We start from the raw sequence: 27,200 nt of genomic DNA on the forward strand, positions 1-27,200 counted from the left end.
AGATAGACAGACAGACAGACAGACAGCAACATTTTTTTAAGGTGATAAATTTGAAAGAAGGGTAGCACATGGAAGGGTTTGGAGGAAAGAAAGGGAAATGGGAAATTGTAAGTAATAGTTTAAAAGTTTTAAAATGGCAAGGCTTTAATCAGACATTCATAATGTACTAAGCTGGGTGTGGCAGCATGCACTTGGGAGGATAAAACAGTGGGGATCTTGAGTTCAAGGGTAGGCTGGACTATATTCCAAGTTCTAGGCTAGCATGAGCCAGAGAGCAAGACAACAATGGAGATAAGGGAGGAAGGAACAGAGGGAGGGAGGAAGAGAAAAGCAAGCAAGCTTGATTTCAGTAGTTAAAACAATCTTCAATAAGCAAAAGCAGATACAGCTAATGAAAACCATTTAATAATTTATTCTGAGTGCCAGGCCTGTGTGGGAATCACCAGGGAAACCAATAAAACACTAGCAGAGACGGCATTTCAGCTTTATCCTTACTGTAACAGGAGTACCAAGGAGGTAAAGCCCTCACCTTCCTCATTTCCAGCTGCTTGAAAAGCACTCCTTTTCAGTTCTCAAGAACTGCTTTGCACCCTGATGTCTCTACACAGGAAGTACCACAAAGCACAAAGACGGGGGGGGGGGGAGGGGGGTGCAGGGCGGTGGCTCTATCTACCTACCACCTGCCAAGATCTACTTCCACTTCTACTTCAGATTTTTCCTTGCAAGGCCACCATTTCCTCACCAACCACTCAGAAACTCACCTTCCGTACGGGTTTTCTTGATCATATACATTACTTAGCCATGATCTAGTCATATCCCCCTATGGAGATCTTAAATAAATAGTTCATAACAGCCATTAATACTCAAATACAAACTAATAACACCAAGAAACAAAATAACTAGGTAACCTAGTCATGTATTTGGTTACTGAGCACCACTGAAGATCATGGACACACAAAGGACTGACCTGTGAAAAGTCTTTGTTGACCACTACTTCTTTTTAAAAAGTAATAGTAGTCAGGCATGGTAGCACATTCCTTTAATCCCACCACTGGGGAGGCAGAAACAGATGGATCTCTATGAGTTTGAGGCCAGCTTGCTCTATACATATGATTCTATGACAACCAGGGCTATTTATGTAAAGAGACATTGTCTCAAAAACTAAAACAAGTCATTGTACTTCAAATATAATTATTGTAATTACATGATGAAATAGAATTTAAATATAAATATTTTTAAAATAATAATAGCACTCACTGTAAGACCTAATGGTTTATACCAGTTTAAAGCAATGGGGAAAACAGATAACAGAGAGAAATCCAGGAAAGGCTAGCACAGACCATAGAAATCCTTGTATGATTTTACCGTGTTGGGCGTTCCCACTGTGTAGTTCTTGTGATGTGGTTTAGATACTGGATTCTTCCCGAGGCAGTCCGCCTTTCTTCCCAACTGCAATTCAAACATTGAGAAACAGGGCATTAATGGGTATCAGCCCGAAGTGAGACTTGGAATGCTCTCCCTGCAACCACTAAGTCATACAGACTTTTTATATCACAAATCATAGATGACAATCTAGGAAATCAATTCATAAAGAGCCTGGTATTTTTTTCAGCTTGCATTAGAACTGTACAACGGTGTTTTACAGAACTTCCAGCTATTTTTGTTGAAGTCATATTTTTCTTATCAGTCAAACTGAGAACTTTTAAAAATTTTAGTAACACTTATATTGACAATAATTTTCCAATAATTTTGTGGTATATGCCTGAACTGACACATTAATCATGAAATTTTATAAAATTTTACAGCAACTAAGCAAATGATCAAGGATTAGAATCCAGTCTAAAAAATTTCTAATCTTTTTTAATTTTAAAAAATTAAACTTTACTAGGAAAGTATCTGTACTGGTTAGTTTTGTGTCAACTTGACACAGCTGAAGTTATCACAGAGAAAGGAGCTTCAGTTGAGGAAATGCCTCCATGAGATNCAACTGTAAGGCATTTTCTCAATTAGTGATCAAGGGGGAAAGGCCCCTTGTGGGTGGGACCATCTCTGGGCTGGTAGTCTTGGGTTCTATAAGAGAGCAGGCTGAGCAAGCCAGGGGAGGCAAGCCAGTAAAGAACATCCGTCCATGGCCTCTGCATCAGCTCCTGCTTTCTGACCTGCTTGAGTTCCAGTCCTGACTTCCTTTGGTGATGAACAGCAATATGGAAGTGTAAGCCGAATAAACCCTTTCCTCCCCAACTTGCTTCTTGGTCATGATGTTTGTGCAGGAATAGAAACCCTGACTAAGACAGTATCTAAAAGCTCTTGAAAGTAGTTAAGCTTATTGAAACTCTATTTTTAAAATTTTATCTCCTTATTCTATAGGTATGGATGTTTGGCCTGTCTGTCTGTGCATCATGTTCATGCCTGGTGCCTCCAGAGGCTAGCAGAAAGTATCCCATCACCTGGAACTGGAGGCACAAATAGTTGGAGGTCAACATGTGGGGGGTTGGAATTGAAGCTGGGTTCTCTGTAAGAGCAGTCAGTGCTTTTAACTGCTGAGCCATCTATTTAGTCCTCTAAACTAAATTTTAAAAATAAAAACACCAGCCAGGTGTGGTGGCTCATGCCTTTAATCCCACCACTCGGGAGGCAGAGGCAGGTAGATTTCTGAGTTCGAGGCCAGCCTGGTCTACAAAGTGAGTTCCAGGACAGCCAGGGCTACACAGAGAAACCCTGTCTCGAAAAACCAAAAATAAAAAAATTTTAAAAAATTAAAAATAAAATAAAATAAAAACACCATTTGTCCCTAAACTCTTTATGCCATTTCATCTAATGAAATATCCAAATGACCAAATATCCAATGTGGGCATGTGATTATATTCCTCCTGTGGTTACAATTATAATACAATTATAATAAGCAAGAAAAGATCAGTTATGTCTCACATTGGTATATTGTCTCAGTATTGATTACTTCATCTTTAACTTCCTTGTGAAAAACACCAGACTTCCTCATTTTCAAAAAAGAATGCACAGATTTATCAAGAAGCGAAAACAAAGGACTAGAAAAGTGGCTCAGTGGTTAAGAACACTTGCTGCTCTTCTAGAGGGCCCAAGTTCAGTTCCCAGCACCCACATAGGGTAGCTCACAACTATCTGTGTAACTCCAAGTCCAATAGGTACATAAACACATGCACAGACATACACATCTAGATACCTGAGTGTGTGTGAGAGTGCACATGCCACAGTATAGGTATATAGGCCTGAGGCAATTTGCAGAAACTGTTTTATCCTTCCACTGTGTGGGTCTGGGGTTCACATTGTCAGCCTTGGTGACAAGCACTTTATCTTCTAAGCCATCTCACCAGCCCCTATACTAATTTTTAAACTAATTTTACAGTTACTTTTATTCATGTGTAGTGCCCAAGAAGTGGAATCAGATCACCTGGAGCTGAAGTTACAGATGGCTGCCTAACTTGGGTGTTGAGAACTGAATTCACATTCTCTCCAAGAGCAGCACATATTCTTGACCACTGGCCTATCTCTGCAGCACCAATTGATTTGTCTTTGAGATTTATTTTTATGTACCTGTGTGCATGTATACCTGTATATGTTCATGTGTGTTTAAGTACCCAAGGAAGCAAGATGAGGATGTTGGATCTCTTGGAACTTGAGTCACAGATATTTGTGAGACCCCAGTGGGAACTGGGAATTGAACTACAGCCCTCAGCAAGACAGACACACACTTTTACTGGGTGGGCATCTCTCCAGCCCCTAAAACTGGATGTTTCTGTGAGATAGGGTCTCACAATACAACTCACACTATCTTGGCACTCACAATGTACTCCAAGCTGACCTTAAATTCATGATCCTCCTTCCTCAACCTCCCAACCGCTCAGATTGATAAGAGTAGGTCACTATACTTAGCACAATTTTAGGATTTTTAAAGTTTAAACAAAATATGCAAACACTAGAACTTGTATATAACATTTTATGTCAAAATAAGACAGGCAAGCAAGATGGCTGAGTGGATAAAGGTACCTGCTATCAAGTAACAACTTGTATTTGATTCCGAGGTTACATATGGTAAGAAGAGAGAACCAACCTACAAAAGCTGTCTTCTGACCTCCACATACACACCATAGCTATAGCTCACATATACTCACACATAAATATGATAAAATTATAAACAATAGGTTGAGCTAAAAGTCAATCAATTAACTACATCTACTGTAAGTGGGTACAACTTATTTTAAGTTATATTTCATTGAAGTTAACTAAAAATACTTTGAAATAAAAAAATCAGTAAAGTATAAAACAGTATAAAAAGTGGAAAATAGTGATAAAATTTATAAGCTTGGGAATTAAGAATTAGGCATTAAGATCCAGCTCCCCCACTTATTATATAACTTCAGGCAAATGATTTATATTGGTTTTCATTTTTGTTGCTGTAAAATGAGAATAATAGTAGTGTACTGGCTAGTTTTGTGTCAACTTGACACAGCTGGAGTTATCACAGAGAAAGGAGCTTCAGTTGAGGAAATGCCTCCATGAGATCCAGCTGTAAGGCATCTTCTCAATTAGTGATCAAGGGGGAAAGGCCCCTTGTGGGTGGAACCATCTCTGGGCTGGTNGTCTTGNGTTTTATAAGAGAGCAGGCTGAGCAAGCCAGGAGAGGCAAGCCAGTAAAGAACATCCCTCCATGGCCTCTGTATCAGCTCCTGCTCCCTGACCTCTTGAGTTCCAGTCCTGACTTCCTTTGGTGATGAACAGCAGCATGGAAGTGTAAGCCGAATAAACCCTTTCCTCCCCAACTTGCTTCTTGGTCATGATGTTTGTGCAGGAATAGAAGCCCTGACTAAGTAGTAACAACATTTTTTAAAAGTAGCTAATTATTAAGTACTTGATTTTGGTTTTGGTTTTTTTTTTTTTTTTTTTTTTTTTTTTGAGACAAGGTCTCACACTATGTAGCTCTGGCTGTCCTGGAACTCACTAAGTAGACCACCAGGCTTGTCTCAAACTCACAATTCTGTCTGGCTCTGCTGAGATTAAAGGTGTGTGCCACTCCCCCTACCTTACTAAGTAAGCACTTATGATGTGCAAAATCCTGAACAGCTTTAATGAATTCATCTAACCCCTATACCAATTATGACATACTTCATCAATCATCCTATAAAAGTTAAATAAATTAAGTTTACAACATCAGTTAACAGAAGAATGAGGACCAGAACCCAGGTGGTCACTATACATTGCCTTTGCTGCCACAGGAAAGTATAAATAACATCATACTGTGAACTGCTTGACACAAATACACTTCACTAAATGTCATAATGTTACAATTGCTATTACTCAATTCTCCTTTCCTTGACTCTAAAAATAAAGCAATATATTCAAATTCAGTTCTTGTATACTCTGTTCTAGATAATTAAGGAAAAACCTTTTTCTTTAAAAAAAAAAAATTTACCCTGGGTAGGGGAATGGTAGGGAGCTGAGGCAGGAGTGGGTGGGCAGGTGGGAAAGCATGCTGATAGAGGCAGGGGGAGTGAGCAGGGGGAGGGGATGGGGGAGGGGACAAGGACAAGAGGTTTGTGGAGGGGAAAATGGGTAGGGGGATAACATTTGAAATGTCAATAAATAAAATAACCAATAAAAATGAAAAAAAAAGAATCAATAAAGAAAGCAGAAACTAAGATTCATTAAATAAATAAATAAATAAACAGCAGAGTTAATACTTGACAAGAAATTTCCTTTTCATCCTTTTCAAAACTCTTTTAAAATGAAATTTAACACCACTTGTGGCAAGTCCTTATAATTTTCCAAGTAGAAGAGAAATCTATGTTCTGTTTCTATGCTCATAGAAACTCCTAGTGCATCATCAACACCAACTCCTAGGTCACCAGCTTGAGGGCAGCACTGCTGCATGCATGGCTTTGAGATGTCCACTTACCCATCTGGTAAATCATTGTCAAACAAACGACTACAGTCCACAACTTGTCCTCCCGTGCCTATTCGGTCTCTGGACTGAAGACTTACTATTAAAAAACAAAATCATTATTAAGATTTTGACAGTGCTTTCCAGTTCTGTCAAGTTAAATATCCATGTTGAGTCTAGTGTACTGGTGCTTGTCTATAATCCCAGCACTCAGAAGGCTGAGGCACAAAGATTGCTGAAGTTTGATGTCAGCCTGGGTACACAGCAAATTGAAGCCCAGCCTGTACATATTGAGAAGCCCTTGTCTAGAAAAGCAAGTGATATAGAATGTAGACTATTTTCCTTCTTTAGAATGACTGAGCTGAAGATGCACTTCAGTGACAGGACTCTGGCTTAGAATGCGTGAGGCTCCCAGCACTGCAAAAACCAAAGAAGAGTTTAGAATGAGTTCCTTGGTTTTCTACTAAAATCTATAACTTCTTTTCTCAGATTTTTTTTTTCTTTTTAGATGTAATGTTAAAAATCAATGCTTTCTCAATTTTGTGGTGATTTTGGGGAATAATCTAGTGCCTTTTTCAACATCAGAATGGGGCAATGTAAAGTCACCCACTGCACTTAAGAGACAGGACATTAAGAAAGTCTGAAAACGGACTGGAGAGATGGCTCAGCAGGTAAGAGCACTGACTGCTCTCCCAAAGGTCCTGAGTTCAAGTCCCAGCAACCACATGGTGGCTCACAACTCTCCGTAATGGGATCTGACGCCCTCTTCTGGTGTGTCTGAAGACAACTACAGTGTACTCACAAATGATAAATAAATAAATCTTAAAAAAAAAAAAAAAAGTCTGAAAACACAGCCTGAAACTACATGAACTTAGGTTGCATTCTTGAAAATGTGAACAGCAATAAAAAATACACTGGGGACAAACCTTGGGTCACAGGAGTATTCACAGCATGTCCGTATGAAATGTAATATAAAATGACTACTAAGCAGCCTGGAAACAGGGCATCCAGGTTCTAAAGTAGAACACCTAATTCAGTGCAAGTTTTCCTAATCCCAGACTGAATAATAAGGCAGTTAGGCTACATGATAGCTCTGAAGCTCTTCCTTGTTCTTCTGCTATTCCTTAATTCTATTTTTGGCATCTTCCCCAAAGATAGAAGAGATATGGCCAAATTTGATTATACCATAACTTTTAATAGAATGTGTAAGTTACAACATAAAATATGATATCCAAAGTTTTTTTTTTTTCAAAGAAAGATCTCAAAATTCTGCTCTTTAAATTTGGAGAGGGAGTGCTATTTTTCAGGCTTTTAAAAAAGATGTATTTAGGCCGGGCGTGGTGGTGCACGCCTTTAATCCCAGCACTTGGGAGGCAGAGGCAGGNAGGCAGGCGGATTTCTGAGTTCGAGGCCAGCCTGGTCTACAGAGTGAGTTCCAGGACAGCCAGGGCTACACAGAGAAACCCTGTCTCAAAAACAAAAACAAAAACAAAAAAGATGTATTTATTGTATGTGTCTAAGTGTTTTGCCCACATGTATATATTTGCATCACATAAAGACCTAGTCAGCAGGTGAGAAGTCCCTAGAACTTAATGGCTGGCTGTGAGTCACTAGGAGAGTGCTGAGAACCAAACCCAGTGGGTTATGTGAAAGAAAGAGCAGCCGGTACCCTTAAGTCACAGAGCCATCTCTCATTCTTTGATATTCTGTGGCATTCTTTGACAAAAGGTCTCAATTATGTATAAAGAGTGACCTTGAGCCCATTACGCTGCACACCCAGCCCTCAAACACATGGAAATCCTATTTCTTTAACCTCTTTAATGTTCGAATTATGTGCATAAACCACCACAACTAGCTAAAATTTAAAAAAAAATAATTTCAAGATAAACCTCCTTTATATTAAGCTTAAAGGAGAGAACTGAAATATACTACACTTCAGTAAGTGTAAATGTTTTATAAAAAAAAATGAATCACTAAGTTATTTAGTTTTCAAATAGAAGATAAACAAAGCGAAATTTCCAGAATGCGAGTCTTGCTTATTTATTTTGCAAAAGAGAGAATTCCTCTGTGTAGCCCGGGGTATCCTAGAAATCTCTCCGTAGACCAAGCTGGCCTTGAACTAAGAGATGTCCCTGCCTCTCCCTTCTGAGTAGTGGGACTAAGACAACAACCTGCTTCCATGTTTTTAAAAGACAGGGTTTTATGTAGCTTAGGCTGGCCTCAAATTCACTATGTAGCTGAAGAGGACCCTGAACACCTGATCTTCCTGCCTTGACCTCTCAAGAGCCTGGGTCACATATATGTACCACTGTGCTTGGATTAGCTAGGTATTTAATTATTTTTGTTTACAAGTTTATAATGCTATTTTTAATGCTATTTTATTATTTTATGTGCCTGTGTGTGAACCACAGTGTACAATGTACACCATAAACATGAAGGTACCTACAGAGGCGAGAATAGGGCATCAAATTCTCTGTAACTGGTGTTACAGGTGGTTTTAAGAGCTGCTTGCTATGGATAGTGGGAACCAAACTTGGGCCTCATCTCAAAGAACAACAAATGCTCTTAACTGTCTCTCCAGCCCCAGAAGAAAAACTTGCTACACAAACCAGACTACCCTTCAACTTGTGCCCCTCTTCCCTCTTCCTCCTGAGTGCTGCAGTAACAGCTATGCACTATCACCCAAATACAACAGTAGTTTTCTACAGTGCTTTTTCTCCATTTTTTCCCAAAAGATATCATTAGCTAGATGTGGAAGCTCATGCCTACAGTCCTAGCACTCAGAGAAGGCTGAGACAGCTGAATCACTAAGTGCAAGACCAACCTGGGTTATAGAATAAAATTCTGTTTCAAATAAACCATACAGACAACATCTATGTCTATGTATATATGCACATGTATGTTATGTATGTACGTATTATGTACATATATATGTGTGTGTCTAAGACCATGTATGCATGTATGTATGTAAGTCCATAAGTCCCTGAACTAGACTTACTGTGTTTTAGAATGACATAACAAGATTTTAAAATACAGCTTATATTGCTCTTAATAATGGTTATACTATGAAATCCAGTTTCACAAAAAATCTTTACATTACATATACACACAAAAAGTAAAACACTTGTTCTAATAAATATATTTTTAATATGACAAAGTCAAGTCTGCTATGTGGAGGCAAGTGCTTGAAATAGTCTCCTAGTCCAAGCTGTTTTCAAACCTGTGACCCATCTGCCTCAGCCTCCCAAGTGCTGGAATTACAAGCATGTGGCTCTGTGTCTAGTTTGTGATTTTTATAAATACAAACTTATAGCTAGTGAAACTATTTTTGTTACCTAAAACCATTAACTAGTAAGCATTAAACAGCATACAAAACCAGCAGGCAAATTACATGCAAAAGGTTTGTGTGAAAGGATTTATATTTGAGGAATTTTGCCCTTTCTCAGTAATCTTGTTGTATAGACACTCCCAGAGATAAGTGTCTCAGGATTCTGTTATGCGGCTACTCTGGCAGCTTTCCAGCAATGGGTTCAAATTCTTGCTGTACTTTTGGGGACTGAAACTTTTCTGATAGAGTAAAAATTATTTTGTCTAAATCCTGCTCTACCTCAAATGGGGAAATAGCAATTTATTCGTCTAATTTAAGAAGCCCCAAAGCTGGGCTAGAGAGATGGCTCAGTGGTTAATAGCACTGACTGCTCTTCTAAAGTTCAACTCCCAGCAACCACATGGTGGCTCACAACCATCTGTAATGGGATCTGATGCCCTCTTCTGGTGTGTCTGAAGACAGCTATCACCATACATACATAAATAAATCTTTAAAATAAAAATGAAGCCCCAAAGCTGTCTGCTTTAGAGTCTACCATACCATGCATCTTGATCAATCTAAGATTGAGCCATTCCCTGAGGTCAGTTGAAGATGGTCATTAGACCATTTCCACTAAGTGTCTTGTGAGTGTAATTCTTTCTTTTTTCCCTAGTTAATGTTACTCTATGAGATAATGTTATTGTCAATGTTACTCGGTCAGTGCTCATCTTCTTCTGTTAGCAGATTTCTACATCAAGGCAGTAAACATTAACCAAATCACTAAGCAATGATCTTTCCTTTAAATGTTAAGAGTACACTGTAGCTGTCTTCAGACACACCAGAAGAGGGCATCAGATCCCATCACAGATGGTTGTGAGCCACCATGTGGTTGCTGGGAATTGAACTCAGAACCTCTGGAAGAGCAGTCAGTGCTCTTAACCACTGAGCCATCTCTCCAACCAAGCAATGACTTTTAACAGAATATTCTCTTACTAAAAAATTAGTTTCAAATTTGTTTACACAAAATTAATAACATTCACAAAGTCTACAAATACTTCTAAGAGAATTTCCTCCTGAAGTCTCAGTAATTCTTTACAATAACAAGTGCTGCTTTTTTCCCCCTTTTTACATTACATTTTATATGTGTTATATCTGTATCTGAGTGTGGGCTATGTGTATGTTTGATTCTAGAGTTGGGGTGCACTCACGGGCAACGTGTCTTCCCCTCTCTTCACACTATTCCTTCAAAGCAGGGTCTCCTCCTGAACATGGAGCACAGGATTCTTGGCAAGGCTGGAAGCCAGCAAACCCCGGAGACCCTGTGGTCTCTGTGCCTCTGTACCATGCTGGGCTTGCTTTTGTTACATGGACACTGGGGTCTAAACTCTGCTCCTCATGCTTGCACAGCACGTGCTCTTATTCACTGAGCAGGAGAGTGTGTGTGTGTGTGTGTGTGTGTGTGTGTGTGTGTGTATTTAAGTCAGGTTGTATCCTGAACCCACTGTAGCATATGATTCATGCCAATTCCAAGGTGTTATTTAGACGAGTAAAGATGGGGCTCAGCTGGTAGAACACTTGCCTACCATATATAAAGCTCTGGATTTGATTCACAGCACATCATAAAACCTGCACTCAGGAGACAAAGGCAGGAGGAGGATCAAAAATTTAAGGTCAACTCTGGCTAGACACCAAGTTTAATTAGCTTGGGTTATATGAGACTCTCTCTTTTAAAAAACAAATTTAGACCTATGGCAGTTTAAAAAAAACTAAAATTCAGAATTTTAAATTCCACACTTACCTACAATTTGTCCTCGAACTGTATCATTGTCATTTGGCCCCAATTTGCATAAATCCAACCTCTGATCTATTCAAATAAAAATAAAAAACTAGTATCAGAAATTCTAACATCTATAATCTATGAATGATACTAAATTTTCACAAACCATTGAAAAACAGACCTATCTTTAATAATCATTCTAATTATAAAATGTTTAAAATTCTATAACTACATATGTAGCAAATTTAAACAACTTAGCAAGTTTTGACAAATTCAGATTTCAAAACCATAAAGTGCTGGTAAACTACACTGGTGATGGATGGTTCTCTCCAAAGCTTTCAGATCACTTCAGTCTGAACCTTGGCTTACCTTACCTCTCAATAGTTGTTGATCCCAAGCAATTTATACCTGATTTATGGCTTTTCAATATGTAACAGAACCTATCTAATTATTTTTCAAGGATTAAATCAGATTATTATATACAACTCTCAGTATTGTATGTGGTACTTAAGTGCTGAATAATGTCAGCTCTTATTTTATATATGTCTATGTATGTACACACACATACACACATATAAACATACATACACACATACATACATGCATGCATGCATTCAAAAGAACACAAAGTATCAAGCCAAGGAGTGCCAGGTGATGGTGGTACATGCCAGCCTGGTCTACAGAGCAAGTTCCAGGACAACCATGGCTAAAGAGAGAAAACCTGTCTTTAAAAATGAGAAGAAGAAAAGGAGGAGGATGAGAAAGAGGGGGTTGGGGGAGAAGGGGAGAAGAGAAGAAGCTGAAGAGACAAAACTTGTAAGCTGTAGACTTGAGGTAACAATCATTTTGGTAATAGTTCTTTCAGATGCCTCATCTGTAAAATCAATACAACACTAGTGTGCTTCCAAAGTTATAAGGCAGTGTCCTCAAAGCATGTTGGCTGGATTTATAAATTACATCTTCCTGTTGAACTGAGCAGTGCAACAGTTTCTATCCACAAGTAGATTCTTGTTGACCCAGCTCTCTCTCCTATTGTCATCACCCTGCCAACCTGGGACGAAGACTTGCTCAGTGGCTCAGGCACTGAAGTTCCTCTGATTCAGAACCTCAGTCCTCTCCCTTTTCTCTAACAGGTCAATATTTATACATCTCATTGTACATCTCTTAATACAGCAAAGCTAAACTTAGAGTGGTTTTGTTTACTAATTTCCTAGATAAAATTCATGTGGGTTTCTTTATTAGCTTAGCCATTCATGACAAAACTGATTTAATATTAAAAATTTCTACAGAAAAATACAAACAGAACAACTGCTGAAAGGCATTTCCAATCAAATCCCAATGGCAAGATACCCCTGTCAGGTCCAAAAGTAACAGGACAAATGGCTAACTGTGGTGCCTAGTAGCATACCAAAGCACATGCTGGCCTTCAGGCTCTCTAAGCGCTGGCACTCTGATTCTTCCCAGCTCTTTGCATCCCATCCTCTACCCTAAATTTCTCCAGCTTGTGGGCTTCCCTTCCCCCAGCTTCTCCTTCCTATCATATTCCACTACCATTTCAGCCAAGGCTCTCTTTCCCCTCTGTCTTCCTGTCTTAGTGACACTCTATTCTTGCCTACCACACCCTTTTCTCCTCTCATGGCCCACTTTAATCTGCTGGACATGCTTAGTCTACTACTTTCTCTTCCTACTCTGGACTCTTCCAGATGCCTCTGACTGTACTTTCCCTCAGACCTACAATAAAAACCTTCCCAGCTAGGTGTTAGTAGCACACGCCTTGATCCCAGTACTGAGGCAGAGACAGGTAGATCTCTGAGTTCGAGGCCAGCCTGGTCTACAGAGGTAGCTCTAGGACAGCCAGGTCTGTTATACAAAGAAACTCTGACTCAAAAACAAACAAACAAACAAACAAACAAAACACCAAACCTTTCCTTCAATCATACCTTAGAGCAGTCATGTCCTCACTTTATATTGTCCCAGAGTTACATGAGACAGACATGGTAAGTCAATTACCAATCGACTACAGAAACCATTTCTAATGCCTCTGCTTTCTAATATGCAGGATGGTGAGAAAGATTATAATCAAGTAGTCAGGATAACTATTTTATTCTCAAATGTCTTTTTTTTACTGGTCCCAAACGCCTAAATAAAAATTTATTTCTATTTTAAAAAAATCCGCCAAAACTAGGTGCTAAAAAAATGTTTAAAGCATGTATATTAGTACCTTTCTTTCCTTTCCCTTTCCCTTTCCCTTTCCTTTCCTTTTCCCTTCCCCTCCCCTCCCCTCCCCTCCCTTCCCCTCTTCTTTCTTTCTTTCTTTCTTTCTTTCTTTCTTTCTTTCTTTCTTTCTTTCTTTCTTTTTCTTTCTCTTTCTTTTGTCTTTTGGTTTTTCAAGACAGGGTTTCTCTGTATAGCCCTGGCTGTCCTGGAACTCACTTTGTAGACCAGGCTGACCTCGAACTCAGAAATCCGCCTGCCTCTGCCTCCCGAGTACTGGGATTAAAGGCGTGCGTCACCACCTCAGGCTTGTTTTGTTTTTTGAGGCAGTACCTTTCTTTCTAACTTTCTGGATAGCAATCACTCTTATCTTCCCTACCCCTCTCTATTAGTAAATCTTGCTCTTCTACAATCACACACACGTATGTGATATACTCTGGCCACTCTCTCCTCTTTCCTTCCCAACTCTACCACTCACTCCTCCTCTCTTCCCTACAAATCTCTTTTGCCTATTGACCAACTTTGTGGTTTAGTTTTGCTTTGTTGATTTTTAAGTGTTTCACATAGTTTACGGCTGTCTGATAACTCCAAGTTTGGAGCTTCTCATGAGAGTCTAGAGGTACATGTACCAGTGTACATGACTGGGTCCCTCTCTCCCTTCTCTCTCAGGATCTCTTACTTGCCAAACAGATCAGCACTGGGTGTTAAGCCTAGGAATCTCTTCTCTTTGCACAACTGAATGTTAGGAAGGCTGGACCTCTGGACTTCCAGTGCCAGTATTCACAGCTAGTGTGAATTCATGGTTCCTATGGCCATGTTGTGCTTAGCAGATAGCATTTTGGAGGCCCTCTCCCCATCCTGTGCCTTATACATGTATTTTACTCCTCTTCCTCAATGTTTCTTGAATCCTAAATGGATGGTGCAAATATCTTGACTAGAGGTCAAGACTCCACCATCCTTTATTCTCAGTATCTTGTTCTGCCATGGGTCTTTGCATTTAACTCTTAACTCCATAAGGTCTAAGACAAGCCCCAAATGTTCACCTTTAGAATTCTGATTCACCTTTAGAATCACATTCTTTTTTTTTTTTTAAAGATTTATTTATTTATTTATTATATGTAAGTACACTGTAGCTGTCTTTGTCTTCAGACTCACCCGAAGAGGGCATCAGATCTCATTACGGGTGGTTGTGAGCCACCATGTGGTTGCTGGGATTTGAACTTCGGACCTTTGGAAGAGCAGTCGGGTGCTCTTACCCACTGAGCCATCTCACCAGCCCCCTAGAATCACATTCTTAAAATGTTTCATTTCTGAATAAAAAAATTTAAGTATTTAGTATGTGCTAGGGAGTAGAGAGGGGAAGGAGGAGAGAGCGAGCTACCTTTGCAAGATGGCTGACCTACCAAACCATTTTGCCAGCCCAAAATGTTTCAATTTTTGTGTCCAATAAATAAATATAGGCCAGGAATTTTTATTAGTGTTTTAGATATACATGGGAACTTAAGTTTTGGACACCTACTACATAAAAATTCTCATACATATTTTCTAACTAAAAAAAAAATCTTACTCACAACCAGTGTCCTTGAGGCGGTTGATGGCATTGGAAAGAAGACGAACACAACCAAGAAATCCAGCACCTTGCTTCTTATGGATCTTCTTATGATTCCATACGCTGATCGTAACTGAATCAGACTTTCCAATATACCTAAAAGGCAAAACAGCTACATGAATAACTTGGTAATTATAAATAGTATACAATTTATTTTTTTTAATATCCTACCATCCTAAATATATTTCAGAATATGGCTAAAAGAAGCAAACTATGTTTTGAATTCAATAAACCCAAAGTACTGAACTTAAAAACTTTAAAAACATTTAAAATAAATTTTAATATAATCCCTTTTTTTCCAATCTCATGTTGGGTAAAAACTTTAAAAATGAAAAAGCTATTTTAGGGTTTGGGAATGTCATTCAGAGACTTAGTTTACCTTCAAGAGGCACTGTCAAGGCTGATAGACCAAAAATCTGACCTACCTGTTACATTTTTAATGCTGCAGAACAAAGCTGTTTGTAACGCTTTTCCCCTGCTTCTTCCCTATATGCAGGCCTTGAGCGAGCAGGACTCTTGTAGATTTCACTTCACTGCCTGCAGACAAGCAGAGCAGGGAAAAGCGTTACTAGACTTGTCTGTGCATATGCCTGCAAGTATATAAAAGCTCTATCCCGGCCAATTATTAACATGGCATCAAGTCATGCAAAAACATGGTTAATAACATAATCACGTGATCAGAACCTAACTTTCTTTCAGTGATTCTAAGAGGTCACATTTTTGGTCCAGCAACCTTGATCTTATACTATCACTCAATAAAACAAAAACAAGGAACGTGGAAGATGTGCTTAAGCCCTGGATCCAGTGTGTCTAAAAGTGGTCACCCTGACATTCTTTCGATACAAGTCAATATATTTGCTTTATTAAAAACTAAGGTTTTTTTTTTCTCCCTTTGTTTTGTTGCTTTGAGTGATGGTCTAATGCAGCCCAGGCTGGCCTTGAACTCACTATGTGATCTTGCTCTTACCTACCAAGTGCTAGGATTATAGGGATGTGTTACTATATCCAGTTTTAGGTAATGCTGGGATCAAACCCAGGGCTCTCTCTATACATGCTTGGCAAGTACTCTACATGCCTAGGCCTGTTCTGTTATTGTCTGTTTAGACCAGATTGGCTTTTAACCTGCCTTCCTCCTGCATCTCTGCTTTAAGTGGTGGATTACAGGTGTGGGCCATCAAACCTTGCTCTAAAATGAAGCTAGTTTCTATTGGGTCTATTGCTTACAAATGAGATGTTCTAAACTGTCATAGAGTAGACATACATCAATTTTCAAAAACATCTACCAGATACATACTGGTGTGTAACTACTGCATGTTATACCACATAGTAACAAGTAATAACACACACACACAGAGTTCCCTAACTGGTTTGCAGTTATTCTAAAATAGTGACTCTTGAGGCCTCGGTAGCCCACTACTACTCAGTAGCCTGAGGAACTCTTTTTTTTTTTTTTAAGATTTATTTATTTATTATATGTGAGTACACTGTAGCTGTCTTCAGACACTCCAGAAGAGGGAGTCAGATCTCATTACGGGTGGTTGTGAGCCACCATGTGGTTGCTGGGATTTGAACTTCGGACCATCGGAAGAGCAGTCGGGTGCTCTTACCCACTGAGCCATCTCACCAGCCCACCTAAGGAACTCTTATCTATTTAGTACATGTACCAACATATTCTTTATGTTTACTATAATACAAAAAGATTTGAAATTCTTAACTGTAATAATTTTCTAGTTAGAAGCCTTTTGAAAATAACTTTAAGCACTTACGTTTTACAAGTCAAAAACATTCTGTCAAAATATTTCAAGGTCAGAAACTAAGTAGAAATTGCATTTAGGCAGTCTCTGTTTTCATTTTAAAGAAAACTTATACAATTTAATACACATGGCTTGAAAAAAATGAATTCTTTTAAACCTGTAAGCTAAACACTTTTTGTTGGTGGTGGTGTTTTTAAGAAAGAGTCTTCCTATGCTGTCCATTCAGGGCCTGAGAACTTAACAATCCTCCTGAATAGGCAGTACTATAGGCACACACCACTGCACTCTGCTTTACACTTAAATAGAAATCTCTATTTTATAGAACCTCAACTTCTCCAACAAGTATAAAATTTATAAACAAAATTTAAGAGGGTCTAATATAAGGAATATCTCCATAAGAGAACACAATATTATCATGTAGAATACAATATTATATATGCAGTCAAGATTTTGGCTAAAGTATAATTGTTATCCATTCTAGGCCTACCCAATGTAACGAAAAGATTTAACAAAATGATCTCAACTGTTACTCTGTTCTTGTCCCCTCCACATCTAAGATAGACCTCCCTAGGTAGCCAGTTAATACTAACTATAAAATAAGTTCCATCAAGCACATGAAAAGATGTCCAACATCACTAGTCTTCAAGAAACGGTAAATTGAATCGATCAAGAAATATGGCAGTAACTTTTTCAAGGTATGTTTTCCTTCTTTTAACTCTGTGTGTGTGTAAGTCAGGTGCACATGCCTACCTGCCTGTCTTGTTCAACAATAATTCAAAACACTTTTCCACTGGGTTTGGCTCCTCTTTTATAGATGTCAAATCGTAAGGCTGAGCCCGTGTATTGGCAGGCCTGCAATCCTAGCTATTTAGAAGGGTGATGTAGGAAGATTCCAAGTTCAAGGTCTGTCTGAGCAACTTAGTAAGACAAACCTAAGTGAAAAAGGACGTGAGGGTATATAGTTCAGTGATAGAGTGCTTGCCTACCATGTTTAAGACCCAAGGTTCAATATTTAGCACTATTTTGAAAAAAGAAAAGGAAAAATGAAACTATATTGTATACAAACTGAAACCATTTTCCATGATTCTTTTAAGAGATTATATTAGATTAATTCTGCGTTTCATTTCAAATTAATCACTTATACCTACAGGTCATAATGCTGATTCCACTTTGGATCAAGTGTGTTCTTCACAGTATCTGTAGAATGGCACTGCCCAGAACCATCAACTACCACCTTAGCAAATGGATCAGGAAGACCTGTGGGAAAAGGGGAAGTACTTTAAACTAGAAAAATAATTAGACATGTAAGATAAAAGATTAATTACATGAGGGTTATTATTTGCTATAAAAGATTTTCCCATTCCAACATTCAGACACACAGATACATACACACAGAGGGTGAGGGGCTATTTTAAGCCAAACGTTGAAGTCACTTCCACAGTTGATATTAAACTGTATGTTTTTTTCTTGTTCCCACTTGGAGCATTCTGTTAAACACTACCATGGTCTAGATGGTACGTGGGTACTTGAGGATTGTAAGCAGCCATTAAATTCTGAGAAGGTGAATGCTCAAACATTCCCACTCTTTCCTATGACACAACTGTCTTAGTAGCTCATTTGAAGGGCTTGTTAAACATAGTTGCCACACAGAACATTAATTTCCAAAAAGTCAAACTGCTTAAAAACTGCTACCAAGTAATAAGAGACACCACAAAGGAAAAAATGAAAATAGCAAACACAGGAAAGGAAATCAACAGTAAGGAAATGCTTGGCTATCTGACTAAAACAGCAAACAATGGGAATTATTCAAAATGCTTTGTCTTAAATGTTTACAATATCCTCTAAGGGAAATGAGTGTTGTTATCTCTATTTTACAATGAAGAAAAAAAGATTAAATGTCAAATCATAACTAGCTCAATGTACACACAGTAGTGAGAAGTATGAGCAAAGTCTAAAGCAGCAGCTCTCAATCTGTGAGCTGCAACCCCTTGGGGGGAATCAAAGGACCCTTTCACAGGGGTTGACTAAAACCACCAGAAAACAAGGTATTTACACTGTGATTTATAAGGGCAGCAACATCATAGTCATGAAGTAATAATGAAATAATTTTATGGTTGGAGGTCACAGCAACATGAGAAACTGTATTAAAGGGGTTGCAACTATTCTTATATTATATTATATTATATTATATTATATATTTGGATCTGGAAAATACTCCAATGGCTATGTTAGATTGGTCCTTACTACAGCAATACCCAGAGATGGCTGGGAAGGGGCTGGTTTATGAGGACCCTGACCTTATCAAGAGTAACCACTGATGCATTCATGAAGGTCTATTCTGGGAGGTAAAGAGACCCTGCTGAAGGAACAGAGTCCTGAGGTATGGCTTTGGTGCTGTATCTCATTGTCCTACTCCGTCTCCTCCCTGTCTCCTCCGTCTCCTCCTGCTTTCCAGTCTTGGTGAAGTGAGCAGCCTTACCGTGTCCTCCCTGCCACGTGGTCTGCCTTATCACAGGCCCACACGAACTGAGCCAGTTAGGCATGAGCTGAAAACCTCTACAACCATGAGCTACAAAACCAAAACCAAACAAAAAGAACACTCCCAAAACCAAAACTCCAGTTCCTCCTTTAAGTTGACTCTTTGAAATATTCTGTCAGTGATGAAAAACAGAAATGCCACCCATTTACTATTTGTTCAAGAGAAAAGCTTATAAAGCCAGAAGACAGCCTGATGTGAACAGGGAGAAAGAGCAATGAATGCAGAGCACACACAGGTACGAAAGAGCGGCAGAGCTCTGACCTTCACATGTATCATGTCACATGACACATACACCACCTTAAAATGGACTTTAATCACTGAACACAATTTAAATTATAAACAAAAAGTTAACTATATTTACTATTAATAATTATAATTAATAATTATCAAAGTACTAGAGAGATGCATCAGCAGTTAAAAGCAATTGTTAGTCTCGCAGAGAAACCAGGTTCACTTTCTAACTCTGATATAATGGTTTACAACTGTCCACAAATACACATCTAGGAATCCAGCACCCTCTCCTAGCCTCCAGTGGCACCAGGGCTGCAGGCCCTACACTTACATGTAAGCAAAACACTCATGCACTCAGAATTAAAATAATAAATCAATCTTTTCTTTTTAGATCTCTACTCTGATCAGGAAATATAGTCAATAATAGAAAAAGTTTAAGATCTACTGTCTTCCTCTAAGATAAATGTGGGTAGACAAAACTTTACTATAAACAGGTCAAAGACACCCTGAAGTGCAGGTATCTGGAACATTAGTCACGGTGAGCCTCAAGTCACTGCCGTCCTTGGCTGGCTGCTCTGGAAGGGAGGCCTGGGCTAAATTTGGTTGCTTCCCTTTCTAGTATGCCAGGTAGCTTCCATTTTGAGTTTTAAAAATAATTATGTTGCCTCTAAACCTTATGCCTGAAGCAAGCTCACACTCTTAAATTACTCAAATTATTCTTCACAGTTTTTACTGCCTACACCAATGAAACAGGATTTCTTTCTTTCACCTACTATTCAAGCACAAAAAGACTCTACAAGGAGTCACTGTCAATCCTTAGAGACTTACAAAGAATGACTTCTGAGGAACACTGAGCCAAGACTATCTGGTTGTTTTATGAGAGAAGCTATGAATGGGGCTCTGGGGAAAGGGAAAGAATCTGAAAAGGAAAGAAAACTAAAAAATAAAACTGGAGGTTTTATCTTCAAAATGTGAGCAAATGTCTTAAAAGCAAGTCTCAGCTTTGTTCTGGTTGGCACCACATCCAAGCCTCCCTGCCCCTTTGCAGCTTCACCCACACAAATCACAAAGTTCCATCTTAGGAAGAGTTTTTCAAAAACTTACCACAGCCTTTAGGTTACTAATGACAGGGAAGTATAATTAAGGAGCAGCCCAGGAGAATAAATTGGTGTTAGCAGATACAATTGGGGAGTTCCACAGCCCTTGAGCCCTCCTCTCCTGTGAAATGTTTGTGGGGTAAACAGAATACGGCACAGAAGTAGAAGGCTGCCCTCCTCTGCTTAAAGTTATCCTATTCCACACTTACCCAGATAAACACAAAGATAACATAGACATTCATAACTAGAGTTTTATACAATTATGTTCTCTAAACTTAAATCAAGTCTACTGTAGAAAGATAGAAAGTAATAAATGAAATTAATTATGGATTTAAAATGTGTCAAAAATGTTTCCTTTTTTAAAATATTATTGTTATGTATCTGAATGTTTTGTCTGCACATATGCCTGTGCACCACTTGCATGAAGTGCCTTCAGAGGTCAGCCTTCAGAGGTCAGAAAGGGGGGTCGGATCCCCTGGAACTGGAGTTACAAATGGTAGTGAGCCTCCATGTGGGTGTGGAGAGTCAAACCTGGGGCCTCTGGATAAGCAGCCAGTGTTCTCAATTGCTCAGCCATCTCTCCAGCCCTGAGAATTTCTATCCCTTTTAACCAACCTGAAAATATTACCTAACATCATATGAAATACCCAACATGCTGTTTTTTGTAAGCTGACAGAACTTAGATTTAAAATCTAATAAAAGTTTGTTTGTTTGTTTGTTTGTTTTTTTAAATTTATTTATTTAATGTATGAGTGCTCTGATCCACAGGCCAGAAGAGGGCATCAGATCCCCTTATAGATGGTTGTGAGCCATCCTGTGGTTGTTGGGAATTGAACTCAGGACCTCTGGAAGAGCAGCTAGTGCTCTTCTTAACCTCTGAGTGAGCTCACCAGCCCATAAAAGTTATTTCTAATTTCAAATATTTTACATGTAAAATTTTTGGCTAAAGGTTTTTATTTACAATCTTTTGCGACTGTTAATGAATAATTTAAAGCTAATGTAAAGTATGAAATTATATGGTTAAAATTCACACTATCAATCTGCTGGCAGAGACTACACAGATTGCTCAAGAACTCAAGGCCAGATGGGGCTACATGAAACTCTACCTCAAAACAATAAAAAAATACAAAGTGAGGAAGAAGGAAAGAGATTATAGATTGAGATTTTTAGTAAATAAAAGGAAATGTCCCAATCCGCCCTCACAAAACTTAATCCTAAATGAAACTACAAAACTTTCACAACTTCTGGGCATTGTTAATGCCTGTAATTCTGACACTCAGAAGACAGAATCAGAAGGACTGTACATTCAGGCCAGCTTAGGCCATACAGCAAAAACCCTGTCCCAAAACAAAACAAAAAACCACACCCAATTGGCAAATAGACTACAGTGCAGTCAACCCCTTCTCTGGAGGTCTCTTTCCTACAACCCTGGAAACTCTACAAGCAGGCTCAACTCTCTCCCTCCCAATGACTCCTGAATTCATGAGTGAATTTTCCTTAAAATGTTAAAGTAAAAGCATATTAAATTTTTTTCTTCAACCTTTCCAGAAGCATTTCTAACACTTGCACCTGTACACACATTTGTGTGAATTAGTGTAAATGAGTAAAGAGAGGACAAGGAAAACCACAGAGCCCTCTTGAGATGTGTGAGACAACGACCTGAACTATAGAATCCATAAACAGTCTGCCTCCAGGTCCCTAAACCAGGCAGTTCTAAAAATTAAGTTCTCTCCCAAACCTACACATTATAGACAAGATTTGTATTAAAGTTCATTTACTTACGGAAAAAATCCTTTTTCACCAAGTTTTTTGCACAGAGTACTGTAAAAAAAAAACAAAAACAAATACATGGGAAAATTAAATTAAAATAGTAAGACTGCATTGCTTCACCTTTAAACATTTAAATGTTTAAAAATATTAAATGAATTTTATATGCCAAATGTGGATAATTAAGCCCTAATCACCCCTAACTACAGTGAGGTATGAAATACGATCATAAACTACAGAAAAAGCTAAGTAACTTTCATCTTTTCATAAATCAATGACTGTAACCTTAGCAATGAGTACCAGTAACAGTAGAGGAACAAGATTACAAATCTGATCATTTTAATCAGGGCCTAATTCTATCTTCCATCAAGATCTATTCTTAGAGGAGAAATTTTTCATAAAGGACTAGAGAGATGGCATAGCAGTTGAGAACAGTTGCACCTTCAGAGGATCACAGTTCAGTGCCCAGCACCCAGATTAGACTGCTCATAACTGCAACTCCAGTTACAAGGGATCCATGCACGCTCCNTCTCGNGNNTGCTCACTCTCGTGTTCTCTCTCTCTCTCTCTCTCTCTCTCTCTCTCTCTCTCTCTCTCTCTCTCTTTCTCGCACACAGTAGAGGGGAATAAAAATGAATTAAAATTAAAAATAAAAGATCTATTTTTGGCTTTGGGTTTGGGGGGGGGTCATTTCAAGACAGAGTTTCTCTTTGTAATCCTGGATGTCCTGGAACTTGTTCTATAGTCCAGGCTGGCCTCAGATTCACAGAGATATGCCTACTTCTGCCTCCTGAGTGCTGAGACTAAAGGAATGTGCCACCACTGCCCAGCTAAAAGGTTTTTTGTTTGTTTGTTTTTGATTTGGAAGGAACCCAGTGGTGATGAGAAAATGGCTTTAAGAAGATACATAAATTCAGGTTGGCATATCTACTTAAGGATGAACCAACTTTCTACAGACGATCATAAGTAAAAGTTTCCTGACAATGCAATATTTAAAAATTAGCATTCTGTGCTCTTAAATCTGCCTTACAGGAGAGATCTGCCTTCCCCTAAATCATAACAGTTCAGTGACAAGATCCTTTTAACCACTGAGCCATTGCTCCAGCCTTCATAAACTTCTTTAATTCAAACTTAACAAGCAAAGAGAAAATTACAAATTTCATATACTTATAATTAAATATATAAGATATGAATATAATATTTGACTAATTTCTGCATACTTCTCTGTCTTTGGGATTTATTACAATTATTGATGCTTGGCATATAAAATTCATTTAATATAAATTTAAGAAGCCTAACTAATCACTTTTGAATAAATTAAGCAAACACTATCAGTATAGGAATAAAGATATTAACAATCACAAGACCTTATGTTCCCCTTAGGCTACATCTTAGAACAAAAAATGTATTTGTGGATTTTTGAGGCAAGGTCTCACTAGGTAACCCCAGCTGGCCTATAACTTGTTGTATAGACCTAGCTGGCTTTGAAATCACAGGGATGAAAGGTGTGTGTTACCACACCTGGTAGTTTTGTTTATAAAAATAAAAATTCAATCATGAAAACTAAGACCATAACTGAAAGTACTAAATCATAAAATGGATTTAGAAATGTTTCCCATTAACCTTTATCAGTACAAAAACCAAGCTATTAGGATCAACACATAATACAACACATGCACATCTCAAGTTATAGTCTTTAACAGGAATAAAGCAATGGCTTTCAACTGCCGTTCATGTTATGATTCACCAAGTGAAATGAGCCCACACCTGACTTCAGAGAAACAGTCTGAGAATTCTCCAACTTCCTGCCATAGACTTAATGTTTTAATCCCTCTATTCTCCCGTCCGAAATGATTTTTCTACCTGTGCTTTAGATCTCACTTCTAACATATACTCAGGGACTTTGAGAGTCACCACAGACATACTGTGTCTCTTCTGACTACCCAAGCTTCCCTCCAGTGAATGCAAGGCAAGCCAGGTCCACATAGAGAGCTCTAGGACAGTCAAGGCTAACAGAGAAACCCTTTCTCAAAAAAAAGCTGCTCATCTTGATTGACCTTGGAATTCTACATAAACTGCTATGATAATATTTTTCTGTAGAGAGAGCTCATATCTCTAATAGAGTTCTTTGTTTAGCAGAATAATAAAACTCTTCCATCTCAAAAAAAAAAAAAGTAAAGTCACTTTTCATGTATTCTCTTGGTTCTTTGTCATTTATTCTATAGTTCTGATAACATTTAAACCCTTTAAAACTGAGTTCTACAAAATTTAAGTAAGCTCCCAAGTAAACCACTCCTGCTCTGTCCCCCCAGACCTCCATTCCCACCAAACTCTTTCTTAGCAGTTTACAGTAAGTAAGGCTGGGTATAGTTAGGAAGTGGAGTGCTTGCTAGCATACACAAGATCCTACGTCTACTCCCCTGCCCAGAAGAGAGAAAGCAGCTGAAGAGGGTGGAAATTTTCAACCAACATCAGCTCCATGAAAATCTCTTGGATATCCTCATCTGTCTACTCTTCAGCTAATTCAGTCCCAGCAGTTACTACAGCCTTATGACTGGGTCACTATCTCAAGCCTCACCAGCTCTCAGGCCAACACAGGACCCACAGTGATCTTTCCAAATCCCTGATTACATCCTCTCATTCTCCTTTTCTATCCTTATAGGCCTTCCAAATGAAACTTATTTTCTCCTTAAAGCCACAGCTAGTGCTTATCTATCTCCATGACTTCATTTCTCATTACCACAATTCCCATCTAAGTTCCCTAGTCTAAGATCTGCCATACTGTGTCTAATATGCTCCACCACTCACCTCTCACCTCTCACCATAGACTTCCCATCCCTCTTTCCACCCAGATCATCTGTCCCAAGTTTCTTCACCTACTCATTTTTGCAAATTCACAAGGGAAGAAGGCTCTTTAGAACAAGTTTCTTTCAACTCTCGCCTTTTCTCAGAAGCCTATCCTTACCATGAAGAATTATCACATTTTACTATAAATGTTTACATTTACAATGTGACTACATAGGTTGCAAACACCACACTGCATGAATTATACATTCTCCCTCATTTCTTAGTATCCCCACCATTAAGTATACATTGTACATGGCATCCGATCAGCATTCAGACAATGGTGAATTAATGAAACACTTCAACGTACTCTAAAACTTCACGAAAAGGCTGATTTTTTAAATAATAAAACACCTATCACAAATCCTCACACATAATCCCAATTTTGACCTACAAAAAAAAAAAAAAAAAACAATCTTTTTGATCATTTCTCTTTGTTTGAAACTTATCAGATCACATTTAACATTTTTTTAAAGTTTATAAGATGTTAAGGGTATGAAAGTAATTTTCAAAAAGTTCTTAAAACTCAGCTGGCGAGATGGCTCAGTGGTTAAGAGCGCCGACTGCTCTTCTGAAGGTCCCAAGTTCAAATCCCAGCAACCACATGGTGGCTCACAACCATCCGTAATGAAATCTGATGCCCTCTTCTGGAGTATCTGAGGACAGCTACAGTGTACTTACATATAATAAATAAATAAATCTTAAAAAAACAAAACAAAACCTCAAGAGCTGTACAGAGATGGCTCAGCAGTTAAGAACACCTGCTGCTCCTGCAAAGGACCCAGGTTCAACTCTCAGAGCCCACACAGCAGCTCACAACCACCTGTACAAGGGACCCAATGTGCTGTCTGGCTTCCACACAAACCAGGGCACATACATGGTGCACCAACATACATGCAGGAAAAACATCCATACACATAAAATAGAAATAAAAAATTATACTGAAAACTCAAGAGCAAAAACTGGATACATTCTAACTTCATGAAGAAAATAATTTACTCCAGAACCTTCAGGAAAGTCAGCCATGCTGATATAAACCTGTAATCTCAGCACCTGAGACTGTTGGGGAAGAGAAGACAGACACACACACACACACATACACACAGATGAGAGGAAGGGAAGAAAGAGGGGAAAGAGAAAAAATAAAAAGAAGAAATAAGGGCTGGTGAGATGGCTCAGCGGTTAAGAGCGCCGACTGCTCTTCCAAAGGTCCTGAGTTCAAATCCCAGCAACCACATGGTGGCTCACAACCATCCGTAACAAAATCTGATGCTCTCTTCTGGGGTGTCCGAAGACAGCTACAGTGTACTTACATATAATAAATAAATAAATAAATATTTAAAAAAAGAAGAAAGAATAAGATTTAAAGCAAAAAATATCAGAACTGGTCAAATATCAGAACTGGTGTGTGTGTGTGTGTGTGTGTGTGTGTGTGTGAGAGAGAGAGAGAGAGATCCATCCATCCATCCTCCATCCATCCTGTGTGAGACCTACAGCTGATGTAGATATTTACCTCACTCTCCTATGTTTAGTGAACAGGGAGCACACTGTCTTGGCTAGACTAGCTGACACCAGTAAACTCTAGTGATTCTAACCTCCCCAAAACTAAGATTACAGGTTAGTATGCTGTGCAGGTGCAAATGATCTGAACTCAGGTTACCATGCTCTCATAAGCAAGTACTTTACCAACTTTAGCCATGTCCCAAGCCCCAGACTACTATTCCTAGCACTAAATCTCATCAGCTCCAAACAGATTTAAAAACAAATGTTTTTAAATTTTATTTGTGTAAGTGTGTCCCTGTATGAGTTTATGGCATCTCATGTGTAGGTGTCCATGGAAGCCAGAAGAATGTTGAGCTAGTTACAGGCCACCAAAAGTGGGCACTAGGAACTAAACTCAGGTCCTCAGCCTTAGCAGGATCCACTATTAACAGATGAGCATCTCTCCAGCTCCTCCAACCAATTCTTGTGGAAGCAGTTTTTACATATATTGTTTAATGCTCTCAAAGCAACACCTTATATTTTTAATTTTGAGGATTATCAATATATGATCTAAAAAATGGAAAAAGTTTATTCACTTGCATAAATAGTCTTCATATACTCTAGTCTTCACTGTACTGCTCTATTTCTTAGAAATCTACTTCAGA

General features: G+C 38.6%; 1 protein-coding gene across 3 annotated transcripts in view; it reads right to left on the reverse strand.

Moving 5' to 3' along the window:
* Window positions 1-27,200, reverse strand: part of Smurf2 (SMAD specific E3 ubiquitin protein ligase 2) — a 104,510-nt gene that overhangs the window by 35,081 nt on the left and 42,229 nt on the right. The window contains exons 2-8 of one of the 3 annotated variants that reach the window (XM_029483489.1): window positions 22,225-22,263; window positions 17,724-17,832; window positions 15,247-15,358; window positions 14,784-14,917; window positions 11,020-11,085; window positions 5,930-6,014; window positions 1,366-1,449 (exon numbers count right to left, since the gene is read on the reverse strand). Coding sequence is in view for 2 of the 3 variants with exons in the window: in XM_021175694.2 (XP_021031353.1) it covers window positions 1,366-1,449; window positions 5,930-6,014; window positions 11,020-11,085; window positions 14,784-14,917; window positions 17,724-17,832; window positions 22,225-22,263 (517 nt within the window). In the remaining variant the exon portion in view is untranslated. The remainder of the gene's footprint in view (window positions 1-1,365; window positions 1,450-5,929; window positions 6,015-11,019; window positions 11,086-14,783; window positions 14,918-15,246; window positions 15,359-17,723; window positions 17,833-22,224; window positions 22,264-27,200) is intronic. The other 2 variants (XM_021175694.2, XM_029483488.1) reach the window with 2 other exon arrangements.

The sequence above is a fragment of the Mus caroli genome, chromosome 11 (assembly GCF_900094665.2).
Source record: "Mus caroli chromosome 11, CAROLI_EIJ_v1.1, whole genome shotgun sequence".
In the NCBI taxonomy this organism is placed as follows: domain Eukaryota; kingdom Metazoa; phylum Chordata; class Mammalia; order Rodentia; family Muridae; genus Mus; species Mus caroli.